We start from the raw sequence: 14,411 nt of genomic DNA, 5'->3' as shown, positions 1-14,411 counted from the left end.
GGGCTCCATATATATTTACAATCTAAAATAATTTAAACCAAGGTGATATAGTTTTATGTGATTACTGAGTGTGAGACTCATGTATTACATGAGTTTATTTAAAAGAAAATTTAAATATAAAATTTAAAATATTTGAGAAGTTTGAATTTATAAGAAAAACGAAAAAAATATTGAATTATATTTCTCTTTAAAATTTAAGCAAATAATTTAGATAAATAAATAAAAAAAATTAATGAAACTTTAAATTAGTAATTTTGAAATTAAAAGGAAAGTCCATTAATGAAATTGATATGTATTTATTATTAGATTTAAATAATATTTGAAATTTAATAAAATAAAAAACCATAAAATAAAATATAGAATAAAAATTAATTTAAAATAACCGAGACAAAATGAATAAGAGTATAATTTGACAATTTTTTTGTTCTTTTTTTTTCTTTATTCGAAAAATGCGACTTATTAGTTTAAGTAAAAATGATAAAAGAGTCATCTAGACTTTAGAACGTCAGAGTTTGAAAGCTACAGGGACCGATACGTGATATGTAACATAGTAAAGGGAGATTTAATGAAAAATGCTGCGATAACAATATTACGATTATACCCTTCAATTGAATAGCTTAACATATTCCCATTCATCAGGGGCAGCTCTTCTTCCCTGTCGTTCTGCAATCTGGACTTTCGATTCCGCGTGAAGAAAACGAATTTCAACGCGGAATTCGAAAGACACATCCAAATTACCAGTTTCACATTTATCGGCATCAAAAAATTGGAAAAAAAGTCGGTTATAGGAAGTAATGGGCACACCGGCGTTCCCAAATCTAGGTAAACATTGCTCCGTTGATGATTGTAAGCTCATCGATTTCCTTCCCTTCACCTGCGATTGTTGCAACAAGGTTCTAATTTAACTCCTACTTTTATCAGTGTTTCTTGTCTTTTTCTTTTGTGATCCTGATATTGCAAAATCCGTCGAGAACCATTGTGTTTTGTGAATTCCGGCAGCACTCTGGTTATTGGATGTTATGCTCTACTTTTGTAATATATGATTCATGATATGCATTTTTGATTGTTAGAGTTGGTAATTGCGCGCTTAATATACAATTAGATCTGCCTTTGTTTGTAGATCACAGGGTTTCAAAATGTGCAGTTGAGATTTAAGAATGCGATTCCTTCTGATATTTGATTATAATTCGAATCAACATGATGAGCTTTTAGACGGTTTAAACAGTTGCAAAGTAAATCAGTAAGGATATAAAATAAAACCCCCCATTTCTTCTCAAGAATCAAAGATAAGACGAATCATTCTGCTAAAACTAATCAGCCAAAATCGCCATTAGAGCGCCCCATATAACTATCTTTTTTCTTCCTTACCTCCAAAGAAGTTTTAATTTTCATGGCCAAAGGGATTACTTTTCAACTTGATAATTACAAAAATTCTTGCAGGTTTTTTGTTTAGAACACCGGAGTTACACCACACATCAATGCCCAAAAGCCAACAAGAACAATCGAACAGTAGTCATCTGCCCACTTTGCGCGAAAGGGGTTCACTTAATCCATGATCAAGACCCAAACATAACATGGGAATCTCATGTCAATACAGATTGTGACCCATCAAATTACGAAAAAGTCACCAAGAAAAAGAAATGTCCAGTCCGTGGCTGCAGAACCACCCTAACCTTCTCCACCACCATCAAGTGTCGCGACTGCACCATCGAACACTGCTTAAAACACCGGTTAGGACCCGACCATGGCTGCCCGGGCCCCAAAAAACCAGACCCATCATTCTCATTTTGGGGGTCATCATCATCATCATCAAGATGGAGTGAAAGTTTGCTAGCGGCAGTTTCATCCCTTAAAATGGCGGTGCTTGGTGAGGATAGTTATAGTAATGGTGGTGGTGGTGGTGGTACTGGCGGCAATGGAGGCGGAAAAGTGGAGGAGTGCCCGATATGTAATATGAAGTTTTCGAAGGGTGCAGCGTTGATAGATCATGTGCAGGGTGTTCATGGAAAAAAGGGGGTGATGAAAGTGACGATTGATGTGTGTCCAAAGTGTAGCAAAGGGTTTAAGGATGCTGTGGCTTTGGTGGAGCATGTTGAAAAAGAACATAGAGGTGTGTCGAAAGCCTAAAAAGAGAGTATATAAAGTGGTGTAAATGTAAAATGTAAATTACAATAATACCCCTTCTTTATATTCCATTCATTTTCCAATTTTTTGCCATGGAATTAAATTGTAAATTGATATCAGATTTATAAATTCAAATTCAACACATTTTTTACTTGTCATTTGTAGCAAAGATTATATAACATTTTAATGAGTCCACTATATCTTGTGTACATATATTTGAGTTGGTCATTAACAAAAGGAACATCAAGACACAATGTAACGATATTCTATAAATATATATTGGAAACTATATCTTGTTACATGCTCTGGTATGCCACGATAAAAAAAAAACATCCCCATTAAGATCGGATTTTCTGCCACCAACACACTATTTGAACCATGATTTTGAAGTTAAAAACAACAAACCATACCACATATTCATAATATGGTCTGACAAAATAAGAAACTAGACTATCACAAAATTTGTAAACCATATTATGCAGTGGGGTTTGATATAGTGTAAGGTTGTGAGTGGATTATAAGGTTTGATGAATAATAATAAAAAATCAGGGAAAAAAAAAATTCAACGCCATACTCCATGTTTATCTTATTTTATCTTTAAACATAGATCTATCAACTATCCACTAACCTATTTAATGGATGATCGAATGGTATTTGATTTGTTCTAATGTGGTTTAAATTTTAGATTTGGTCAATGCATACGGGCTTTATGTTTTCCACGTTCTAAGTCGATAAACAATCATACAAGTGGATTTTTTTCAATATAATTTCGCATAAAATAATCAAATAAGAAACTTTAGTATTTGTCCTGAAGTATAATTAATAAGAAATGCTATAAAGAATCACATACTTAGAATATCATATAATAAAATAGAAAATAAAAAGTATACTACACAATATCACAAACCGGTTTATTGTCATCAGTAACTGCATTAAACTAAAGTTTGTAGATAATGAATAAAAATATTTTATTATTAATTAATTACATAATTATTTCACTCCTTCCAAAAATGGCATTTTGATTGGATACATTGTCTAGTTTGTTAAATTACATTATTTCAAACAAATTGATCATTGTAGATTGGAATTATTTGGCAAGAATGAAGTTGAATAGATGACAAAATATGATTCATATTTCTTTTAAAAAAACAATCAAGTGTATTAGATTGATTAGAATAAATACTAAATAGAAATAAGTAACATTAATGATTTCTAACCGAAAAAATCATACATTATTTTTAACTAATTGTTCTTTCAATGCACAAATTTCATAAGCACGGCTATTCCTATTATATTACAAAAGATCCGGTCTAAAAAAAAAGGAAATGAAATAAAAATAATATTTTATACAGTTAAATTTAAATTTCAAAATGGAAGAGAGTTATTCTTAATTAAAAAAAAAATTAAATCGATTAAAGTCGACACACATTATTTTCTTGAAAATACGCAATCATTGAGGAAGAAATCTTGAAAGTGAAAAAATAGCCGGCCGGTGGGGACACCATAAATAACGGTCAAAAGTATTTCAAAATACAGAATGTAAACAGCTAACAATAACGTGCTCTTCCGATCTGGGTCCCGCCAAATCACATTCAAGAGCCAAATCCAGACTCCATTAACGGGTTCTAGACTATAATTTAATGAAACTCAAACCCATTTCGTCACATTCCGTTATTTTATAAAATTAAATTTAAAATCTTTCAATTAATTACTTTAGAATTTAATGAATTTTAAACCTGGTCGGGCGACCGGCGGATATGTAATAAATCATATATACAGAGAGGAAGAGAAAGGGGATTGATTTTGGAGAGAGAGACGAACAAGGAGCAAAACCTGGAGATTCGATACGTTATTGAAGAATTTTAACGTGGTTTCAAAACCTCCCAGCCTTCCAGCCTTATGCTCTTACAGGCATCGACTTGAAGGTAAAATCCAACCGATCATATACTAGTTTTAATCGTTTGTTCGTAAATTCTGTCACCCCTTTGTTTGCATTCGATTTTTATTGGGAGTTTTGATTGAAACCAAACGAATCTATGATGGATATCTATGCACAATTGCACACCACCTGTTTGATGAAAAAAAAATGATTGCAATTGAGCAATGTAAATTGCTTGTTCTTGGTTGTGATAGGGTTTCTGGTGGTGGAATTGACCTGAATTCGTTGTTTTATATGTTGTAGGCTGGTCGGATATTTGTTGAAGTACCCAATTTTTTGTGATTTGGTAGCTTTTCCTTCCCTTCTCCTTTCTCAAGAAGCTGGCATATAAGAAGGGAAGAAAGCTCAAAAAACATTGTTGAAGAAAGTGAGAGATATTTGTATACTGATTGCTATAAGTTAGTGTGTCATTGTATATAACATTCTGGTATACAAAATGAGTGCTGTTTCTGGATTAGTATCAAGGCAAGTTTTGCCAGCATGTGGAAGCCTTTGTTTCTTCTGTCCAGCACTCACAACAAGGTCTAGGCAGCCTGTGAAGAGGTACAAGAAGCTGATCTCAGATATTTTCCCTAGATCTCCGGTTAGTTTCCTTAATAGTTTTAAATAAAAGTTAACATAAGAGTAATTAGTCAACTAATCATAGCAATGTGACTTGTTTCTGATCTGAAAAAGGGTGAAGAACCAAATGATAGAAAGATTGGAAAGCTCTGTGAATATGCTGGGAAGAATCCTTTACGTGTTCCAAAGGTATCTTTAATGTTTTCTGATGTTATTTTTGATTAAGATTAACAAAGGTATCTAATGTTGAATTAACTAATTTCTCAATCCTACCCCTCCAGATAACAAGTTCTCTTGAGCATCGTTACTACAAGGAATTAAGAAACGAGAATTTTCAGGGTGCAAAAATTGTTATGCTGATTTACAGAAAACTATTGATTTCATGCAAGGAGCAAATGTGAGTTCATTCATATTTCATTCTTCATTAATCTCTGTATTTTCTCCATATCATGAATTTATGAAGATACACTTCTGAGTTCTGAATCTGTTTTGTCTTTTTGCAGGCCCCTTTTTGCAAATAGTTTGCTGAGTATCATGCAAACTCTACTGGTTGAGACAAGACATGATGAAATGCTAATTATTGGATGCCAAACACTCTTTGATTTTGTAAATTGTCAGGTCAGTGTTCTTGATGCTTCTCAGATGATTGTTCTACAAGTTTCAGCAACTTTTTATATATATATATATTAAAGTTTTTGTGTTTTGCAGAAAGATGGAACTTACATGTTTAATTTGGAAGGTTTCATCCAAAATCTTTGTCAGTTAGCTCAAGAAGTTGGTGACGATGACAGAGTGGAGGCACTCCGTTCAGCTGGATTACAAGCTCTTTCTTCAATGGTATTTTCAATAAATCTTTACAATCAAATACCTTTTTTTTTTTTTTTTTTTTTTTCACACAATAAACAAATTTAAAATAGTGCAAAACTAATTTAATATCACTATGTTTTCTTTCCTGTATTGTAGGTTTGGTTCATGGGTAGATATTCACATATATCAGGAGAGTTTGACAATGTAAGCTTAAACATAAAACATCTCCTGCTTTCCTTCTCTTCCACTTGATATATATTAGATTTGTTTTTATAAAAATGTTGGAATTGATTATTATTTTGAATAGATTGTTTCTGTAGTTTTGGAAAATTATGGATCTTCGAACAAAGAGTCTGATGACCCAAATCAAAATCGATGGGTACAAGAAGTGTTGAAAAGTGATCATCATGTCTCCCCATCTGAAGCTTTGATAAAAGTTCCATCGTGGAGAACAATTGTCAATGAAAAAGGAGAACTAAACGTGGCTGTGTAAGTTACATCTTAATCCTTACATGACAATCCAAAAAGACCAAATTGCCCTTAGGGCATAGCACAGTTGTTCCAATCTGGGAGTTTTAGTTCCAAGATTGATTGGGCTCTTATATATCTTGATTGTTTTTTTTTTTTCTCTTTATGTAGAATTGATGCCAAAAGCCCTTCTTTTTGGTCACGTGTGTGTCTTCATAACATGGCTAAACTTGGGAAAGAAGGCACAACAATGCGGCGTGTTTTGGAATCTTTATTCCGTTTTTTTGATTCAGAGAATCTATGGCCTGCTTCAAAAGGGGTTGCCTACCCTGTTCTCAAGGACATGCAAATTATAATGGATGAATCCGGTATTAATAATAATAATACTACATAGTTTTATTTCAGTATGAAAGTTAGGTCTAGATATTCATTCATTCATATGTTGTTTTTTTTTTCCAGGACAAAACACACATTTTCTGCTTTCTATATTAATCAAGCATCTTGATCACAAAAACGTACTTAAAAAACCTGATATGCAGCTAGACATCTTAGAGGTTACCACATCACTTGCACAAGAAACAAAGAAAGAAGCTTCGGTTGCGATAGTTGGAGCTATTGCTGATGTCATCAGACATCTTAGAAAAAGCGTTCATTTGGCGCTTGATGATGCGGATTTGGGAGAAGACACGATCAAATGGAACAAAAAGTTTCATGATTTGGTGGATAAATGCCTTGTGGAGTTAACATCGAAGGTACAAGTTTGTATAAAAAGACTAAAATGCCCCTGGGGGCATAGCAAGTTTGTTTTTCCTTTTACAATGTTTTATTTTAATCAAACAGGTTGGTGATTCGAGCCCAATTTTTGACATTATGGCTGGAATGATGGAGAACATTTCGAGCATTACAGTTATCGGAAGAACTACAGTTGCTGCTGTTTATCGCACTGCTCAAATTGTAGCTTCATTGCCTAATTTGGCATACAACAATAAGGCAAGAACACATATACATCCATCTAGGGTTAAATGCGAGAAACAACAACCTAATTTCGTTTATTTTTAATCCATTTTTAGGCATTTCCAGAAGCTCTATTCCATCAATTACTTCCTGCAATGGTTCATCAAGATCATGAAACCAGAGTGGGAGCTCATCGGATCTTTTCAGTTGTTCTTGTGCCTTCTTCTGTTTGCCCTCGGTCAACTCCAAACATCCAGTCAACAGTCAACGATCCAAAGGCTGCAGTTCCACGATCACTATCAAGGACTGTTTCAGTCTTTTCTTCTTCAGCTGCCCTTTTTGGGAAATTGAAAAAAGATGGGCCTTTAGTGTCCAAAAATGTTAGTCAACGAAACCAAAACCAAAACCAAGTTAAGTTTTCAGAACAAAGATCAAATAATGCTGCAACATTGAATGGAATGAAGCCGAGTTATAGCCGAGTTTATTCAATGAAACTTGATGTCAATGCTGCGATGAATTTAAACAAAGATGGAGTACGTGACAATCTTTCTTTCATCATACTTTTGTTTTATAATATCTTCCCTCTTTCTTTCTCTTATTTTTTTTATTTAAATCTCAGGAGGCAGTTACACTAAGGCTGAGTTCTCACCAAATATCACTCCTACTTTCTTCAATTTGGGCACAATCAATCTCACCGGAAAACACACCGGAAAACTATGAAGCAATTGCTCACACCTACAGTCTGGTTTTGTTATTCTCTCGAGGAAAGGTAATAGCTGATTCCATTCCGTTTATGTTCTGTGATTATTGTAATGGAATGACTCATTCTGGAGTTTGTACAGAATTCCGGACGTGAGGCTCTGGTTAGAAGTTTCCAGCTGGCATTTTCGTTGCTTGGTATTTCTATTGCTGAAGGAGGTAAGCCTGAAACTTATTTCCTTAATATAATTCAATAAAAGTGCAACATTTAATTGTGAAAAAAAATAAAAGAAAAGAATCTTAATGTTATTCCAGGACACCTACCTCCATCACGTAGGAGATCTCTTTACACATTGGCAACTGCTATGATAGTTATTTCCGGGAAAGCATTCAGTATTGTTCCTCTTGTTCCACTTGCAAAATCTCATCTTGCTAACAAAATGGTAAATAACTTATTACGTCTACAAGTTTTATGTATTTTGAAAACTTTCTCAACACTATTTTTTTGTATCTAACTTTACAACATAAATACTTGTTTATTATATCAATGGTATCAGGCGGATCCGTATCTGTTCTTGATTGAAGATTGCAAGTTGACTGTTGGACCTGCATCAAGCAGTATTAGTTTTGGATCTAAGGAAGATGATCGATCTGCTCTAAAATCACTTTCAGAAGTAAAACTCAAAGAAGATCATTCAATTGAATCATTGGCAGCTATAATTGTGAAGCACTTGGAAACTGTCTCTGAGGTAAATCTTTTACTATTACTATCACTATTACTACTGTCATTTTCGTTATTCCTGTTGTTAGTAACTTATCTACTGTCTGCTGTTTGCTGTCTGTGTAGTCTGAAATTTTGAGCATTAAGGAGCAATTGCTACATGGATTTGTGCCAGATGATGATGTTGGTTCAGCAAATACACTACTACAGATGAATTCAGAAGATGATAGATCTATGGACGAGGTAATTATTGTTAAATCTTGTAAGTTTAATTATTATGATATATATTAAATATGGTGTTGATTTTGTTCAGGATACTCCACTTCTATTTATGGATGATGATGATGATGAGTCGCATGGAGATTTTGCTGAAAGTGACAACCTGCTTTCGTTATCAACAGCCGATACCTCAGATCTATTGAGTGTCAATCAGTTGTTAGATTCAGTAAGTCTTTTTGATTTATTAGTAATATCAAACACTTTGTTTTTAAAGTCTGATTGTTGTTTATAATATTATATGATGTGTGAACAGGTGTTGGAGTCTGCACAACAAGTTGGGAGAATGTCTATAAGTGTTACACCTGAGGTTTCTTATAAAGAAATGACAAATCAATGTGAAGCTCTAGTAAATGGAAAACGGATGAGAATGTCTAATTTGATGAGTATTCAACAGAGACCTGGTAACCAAAATGATGCTGAAATCAACAAGCAATCGGTTAGTTATTTGAAATTCCATGATTAATCTGTTATTTTCTAATAAAAAAAATGAAGTTATATTTTATGGAAATTTGATATTTTTGTTTACAGCGTGCAAGCCATCCATTCCTGGAACAAAATGCACCTCCTTCTGTGAACCACACATCATGTGCTAAAGAATACCAGAATATACCCCAGTCATTTAGACTACCCGCATCAAGTCCATATGATAACTTCTTAAAAGCTGCAAGATATTAATTAATCTTTATCTTTTGGAACACCATGATGTATGCCAATCACACGCCCTTTATAGCAACCTACTTTGTGCCAAAATGGTGATAATTTTGATATGGTTTTGAAGGTGGGCCCCGAAACCTCGTGCTTGTTATTCCTCTAATGACTTAGAGGTGACAAATTCGTATTTTGTGATCGAATCAGGATTGGTTACGTTACTCCAAAATAATTCATCCATTTTTTTCCCCTTTTAATATTCTTTTATGGAGATGTAATTATGTATAGATGTGCAGTATGCTGTCAGGTTGATAGTGGTATGATGATTCTGTGAGCATTTTGAGAATTAGAAAGGTGAATTGTGATTTGTTCATTTTCACCCTTGAAGGTGAATGTAAAGATGGTATTTTTGTGGATTAATGATCCACCATTCAGTAAATAGTTAGCATGCAAAGTTGATTTTTTTAGCATTTGGTTCTCGAGTTTTAATTGCATAGAATGTTGTTTATGGTTGCCATACTATCGTCAAAATAATCCTATCTATTTGCAATAAAATTTGAATATAACAATCTAATACAGTTGAGCATTCCATGAAATGAGAACATGCTATACTTGAAAAGTTGTATGTTAAACTATTGGTTTAGATACTATCATCCTTATAAATATGATTAGATTCGGCCCTCTACAGGAGGTAGACTTGGACAAAGATCCCCTGATAAGCCAAATACTTTTTGTTTTTTAACAAACCGGTTGTGAAACCCATGTATTAAATAGGTTATTTAAAAAAAAGTTAAATATAAATATCAAAATATTTTAGAATTTTAAATTTATAAGAAAATAAGAAAAATAATGATTTATTATGATGGTAATATTTTTTTATCTTTTAATTTTAAACAAATAATTTAAACAAAGAAAAAAAAAGTAATGAACTTTAATTTTAGGAATTTTGAAATTAAAATATAAGCTTATTAGTAAAATTAATACCCATTTATTATTACATTTATTGTAATTATTATATTAAAGAGAAAATGACAAAAATAGTCATTTACACTAATTACATTACAAAAATAGACAAAAAAAACCGAAATTGCAAAAATAACCACGAATTTCGCAGATGGAATAGTCCCATCTGCGAAATGGGCTTTCCATCTGCAAATGTACAAGCAACTAAAGCACAATTGTGCTTTAGCTGCTTGTATATTCGCAGGTGGTTTATTATTATTTGTTTTCTCTATATATATTGAATTTGTAGGGTAAAATCGCAGATGAAATAGCCCCATCTGCGATTTACTCTGATTCCATCTGCGAAATTGCGGTTATTTTTTAATTATTATTATTTTTAGTTTGACTATGAAATCAATTGGTCTGACTACGAAATAATTTTGCTATATAAAAAGTTTTGTACAAAATTATCAGTTTGGTTGTTATTTGTTTAGGAAATTTCTCTAAAATTCGCTCTAAAAAAATGATTGAATATTTGGTTTGTCTTGTAACCGATGGGAGATGGCAAGTTAATGGAACTAATCTGGAATACGTATGTCCACAGGGAGGTATTTTTGAATTTGCTTTGATATTTTCTGAGTATATTAGTTATAGTGATTTTGTAACCGGTGGAAGATGGTAAGTTAAAAAATGATTGAATATTTGGTTTGTCTTGCAACCAAACTGATAATTTTAGAGCGAATTTTAGAGAAATTTCCTAAACAAATAACAACCAAACTGATAATTTTCTACAAAACTTTTTATATAACAATATTATTTCGTAGTCAAACCAATTGATTTCATAGTCAAACTATAATAATAATAATAATAATAATAATAATAATTAAAAAATAACCGCAATTTCGCAGATGAAATCAGAGTAAATCGTAGATGGGGCTATTCCATCTGCGATTTTACCCTACAAATTTAATATATATAGAGAAAAAAAAAATAAAAAAAATAAACCACCTGCGAATGTACAAGCAGCTAAAGCACAACTGTGCTTTAACTGCTTGTACATTCGCAGATGGAAAGCCCATTTCGCAGATGAGACTATTCCATCTGCGAAATCCGTGGTTATTTTTGTAACTTTGTTTTTTTTTTTTTGCTATTTTTGTAATGTAATTAGTGTAAACGGCTATTTTTGTCATTTTCTCTATATTAAAATATTATGTAGAAATTAATAAAATAGAAAAACTTATAAAATGACATATAAAAAAAATTAATTCAAAATAACCACAAAATGACATTTGACAAATTAAATGAGAGTGTGATAAATAAACAACAAAAAAAAAAACCTACATTTATTTATTATGAGAGTGTGATAAGTGAAAAAAAAAAAAAAAAAAACTACATTTATCAGAGAAGATATTTTCATGAAGAGGGTAAAATATAACCAAATTATGTTGTCTATCTCTATATAACCCTTAGATTATTATACCAAAATTAGATTAAAAAGGTGTATCATTAAACATATTAGGCATCTCGATCTCTGTGATCAATGTTTCATTCCCAATCTTAGCCACCAACACTTACCCAAAATTTGATGAACACAATCGCTATCTACATTCCGATGAACTCGATTGAAATCGATCAGAGACCAAAACATGAAATTGAAGTCGAGAAATACCGAACACAAACAATTGGATGCAGTTAAATAGATTACCGTGGGCCCTCTCCTTTCCCCATCCCATCCCAGCCCTTCGCTTCTGCTTTTTTTGATTTCTTAGTCAATCTTCAGCAACAACTTTTGATTAGCTGATGAAAATCGAGATTCGTTTCGCCGCTTTAGATACATAATTGGTACAAAGATGGTCAAGGAATCGATGGAGGATTTGGTGCCGATGGTGAAGTCCGAAGTAAACACATGTTCAACGAAGACATGTAACTTGAAATCAATGGTGGCCTACAAAGAAGCGGACTTACAAGGACCTCCGGAATTTCTCACAACGAACAAATCATCTCTCAATATGCTCTGTCTCGCAACATCCCTACATCCTTTCCCAAAATCAACACTCAATTCTGCCACTCCCTTCGCGAACTCTGTCGCGTGAAACCTCCAATCCTCCACCCTCGATACTTACCGAAGATTGCCTCTGAATCCGACATTGACACCGGTGGAGTATGGAGGCGCTACGCTGTTGACTTCATCCATAGATCAATCGTGCTCCACAGGCACTTTAATCCCGTAAGGTTTTGCTCATAATACATAATTTTTTTTTTTTTTTTTGATATGAACCTATTATTGTGGATTTATTGTCGATTTGTTGATTGTTTGAGGGGGTTTTTGCTTATTTTTTGAGACGCAAGATGAAAAGATGTTTGATAAAGGATTTTAAGAAAAACAGACTTTTTGAAAAATCATGAAAACATGATTTTTTATAACTTTTCAAAATTTTAACTTTTGCATCTCAAAAAATAAACCAAACACCACCTGAATGCCTGAAATTTCAAATCGGTCGTCTTCTTCATCAAAATATTAGTCCTGTTTTGTATTTGTGCATAAATTTTTTGAAAGTCATATTGTCAAAAAAGATCTAGGGTTTTAAGAACAGGAACCTTGGTATTTAGCTAATGTCTCACTTCTTAATCGAGATGGCAGATTCCTTGCACATAACAGAATTACATGTGGTTGAACTTGTAACCGATGAATTTGAAACCAATTATATTTTAGCTTTTTATTCTTCCACATATTATGAATTCTTCTAATTTGTTGACCAAATTGAACCTGAACTTGCATAGATGAATTAGTTTGACGATATTAAATTAAATTATATGTTAGCGGTTAATGTCATATAGAATAAATAGTAAATTACACGAATTGTTCCTCGTCTAGGTGCCAAAAGGTACGTTTAATTCATATTTTCAAAAATTAACTCGGACCGTCCCTCGTTTGGTTAAAAGATGCACGTTTAATCCCTCGTTAGTTTAAATTTGCACGCTTCATCCATTTCGAGAAATAAAATGACTATAATGCCATTTTTCAATTTATTTTTCATTTATTTTTAAAATTTTTGATTAATTTTAATTATTAAAAATTATTTTAATTAATTTTCAATTAAATTTTTATATTTCTGATTTCATGCTCTTTCTAGTTTTTTGTTGAAGAATATTTAACCACCACCACTACCGAGAACTGGTTGCACCACCATTGGAAAATGAAACACCATCGGGACTTGTTGACAGCCACCATCGGAAACTTTCTTGACCGCCGAACCAAAACCTCTTTCCATTTCTGTGTTCACGTCCAATGAGTACCACCTCCACCGGAGATATGAAGCACATCAGAAATAGCATCACCCTCGTCGGTTTCTCTTCCTCTGATTCCCCCAATCTTCAATTGAAACCCTAGCGCTGTCATCATCACTTGAAGACCATAACTTCGATTAAGACCGTAGCGCCATTGAACCCAACAAATCTCTCTTTACCTGTTGAAGACGACACATTTGTTCTTCATCCGTCGAAACCCTAGATCTGAGGTGGTAGTTATATAGATCTGGTGAAGAGAGTCACAAAAATCAGGTAAATAGAGGGACAAAATAAAGGTCCTGCTTTTCGGTGTTCTAAATCTCCTACGAAGACGTTAACAAATCGGATGGCGGTGTTGGTCGTCGAAGATTAAGCTTTTAACAGATGCAATGATTATGTTGGTCGTCAGAGAGAGGGAGAGGGAGAGGGAGAGAGTGCTTCTTGTGGTAGCTGACAGAGGGAAGTGAAGTTTGTGGTGTTGGACGGTGGTTTTCGGTGGAGAGGTTGTGGCCGGTGGAGAGGTGGTGACCGATGGTTTATGATGGAGAAAAGGGAGTAATAAGGGTGAGAGTATTTTTAATGGGGTTGGGAGAGAATGTGTATGTTTTCTAAAAAAATAAATAATAATAAATAAACAAATTAAATTAAAATATTTTTTTTTATAATTAAAACTATAAAAAGCATTAAAAATAAATGAAAAAGAATTTGAAAAGGGCAATATAGTCATTTTATGTTGTTAGAGACTAAACGTGCAATTTTCTACGTTTTAAGGGATGGTCCGAGTTAATTTTAAAAAATAAGGATTGAATGTGCATTTTGGCATCTGGACGAGGGACGATTTGTGTAATTTACTCTAGAATAAATTTCATCCCTCAAAATCTTTGTTCTCGTGGATTGCTGCTAACTAGCAACTGTATAAGTTTTTCAAGAAAGTACATTAATTTTCAGAAGCTCTCTTTATCTTCTAGCTTTCTTAATGGT

The 14,411-nt window shown here is 33.1% G+C and overlaps 2 protein-coding genes and 1 long non-coding RNA gene across 3 annotated transcripts; all 3 read left to right on the top strand.

Moving 5' to 3' along the window:
• Window positions 1–632: 632 nt before the first annotated feature.
• On the top strand, window positions 633–2,275 carry LOC145055088 (zinc finger AN1 and C2H2 domain-containing stress-associated protein 13-like). The gene is made up of 2 exons (XM_079003376.1): window positions 633–893; window positions 1,441–2,275. The coding sequence occupies exons 1-2, from the start codon at window positions 795–797 to the stop codon at window positions 2,125–2,127; spliced, it is 786 nt and encodes a 261-aa protein (XP_078859502.1). The 5' UTR covers window positions 633–794; the 3' UTR covers window positions 2,128–2,275.
• A 1,507-nt stretch (window positions 2,276–3,782) lies between these two features.
• Window positions 3,783–9,667, top strand: LOC145055087 (protein SEMI-ROLLED LEAF 2-like). The gene is made up of 20 exons (XM_079003375.1): window positions 3,783–4,049; window positions 4,307–4,646; window positions 4,739–4,813; window positions 4,906–5,021; window positions 5,128–5,242; window positions 5,333–5,461; window positions 5,588–5,635; window positions 5,739–5,920; window positions 6,071–6,267; window positions 6,359–6,651; window positions 6,740–6,889; window positions 6,970–7,386; window positions 7,473–7,622; window positions 7,696–7,771; window positions 7,868–7,995; window positions 8,110–8,301; window positions 8,400–8,516; window positions 8,587–8,718; window positions 8,806–8,988; window positions 9,081–9,667. Exons 2-20 carry the CDS (start codon window positions 4,500–4,502, stop codon window positions 9,225–9,227), a joined length of 2,994 nt encoding a protein of 997 aa, XP_078859501.1. The 5' UTR covers window positions 3,783–4,049; window positions 4,307–4,499; the 3' UTR covers window positions 9,228–9,667.
• A 1,985-nt stretch (window positions 9,668–11,652) lies between these two features.
• LOC145055086 (uncharacterized) lies at window positions 11,653–14,080 on the top strand. Its single transcript, XR_013685074.1, has 2 exons — window positions 11,653–12,369; window positions 13,277–14,080. It is a non-coding gene; the product is annotated as an uncharacterized LOC145055086 (long non-coding RNA).
• Window positions 14,081–14,411: the final 331 nt, after the last annotated feature.

This window comes from Lactuca serriola, chromosome 5 (genome assembly GCF_051521515.1).
Source record: "Lactuca serriola cultivar US96UC23 chromosome 5, Lser_US96UC23_V15, whole genome shotgun sequence".
NCBI classification, from domain to species: domain Eukaryota; kingdom Viridiplantae; phylum Streptophyta; class Magnoliopsida; order Asterales; family Asteraceae; genus Lactuca; species Lactuca serriola.
Note: the sequence above shows the minus strand (reverse complement) of the source record. Positions and strands in the feature narration are given on the sequence as shown.

Excerpts from the sequence above, each read along its gene's own strand:
- LOC145055087 (XM_079003375.1), top strand. The coding sequence starts at position 4,500 with ATGAGTGCTGTTTCTGGATTAGTATCAAGGCAAGTTTTGCCAGCATGT. Across the intron at positions 5,243-5,332 it reads TTGATTTTGTAAATTGTCAG|AAAGATGGAACTTACATGTT; the intron begins GTCAGTGTTCTT and ends TGTGTTTTGCAG. Across the intron at positions 7,623-7,695 it reads TGTTATTCTCTCGAGGAAAG|AATTCCGGACGTGAGGCTCT; the intron begins GTAATAGCTGAT and ends GAGTTTGTACAG.
- LOC145055088 (XM_079003376.1), top strand. The coding sequence starts at position 795 with ATGGGCACACCGGCGTTCCCAAATCTAGGTAAACATTGCTCCGTTGAT. Across the intron at positions 894-1,440 it reads CCTGCGATTGTTGCAACAAG|GTTTTTTGTTTAGAACACCG; the intron begins GTTCTAATTTAA and ends AAATTCTTGCAG.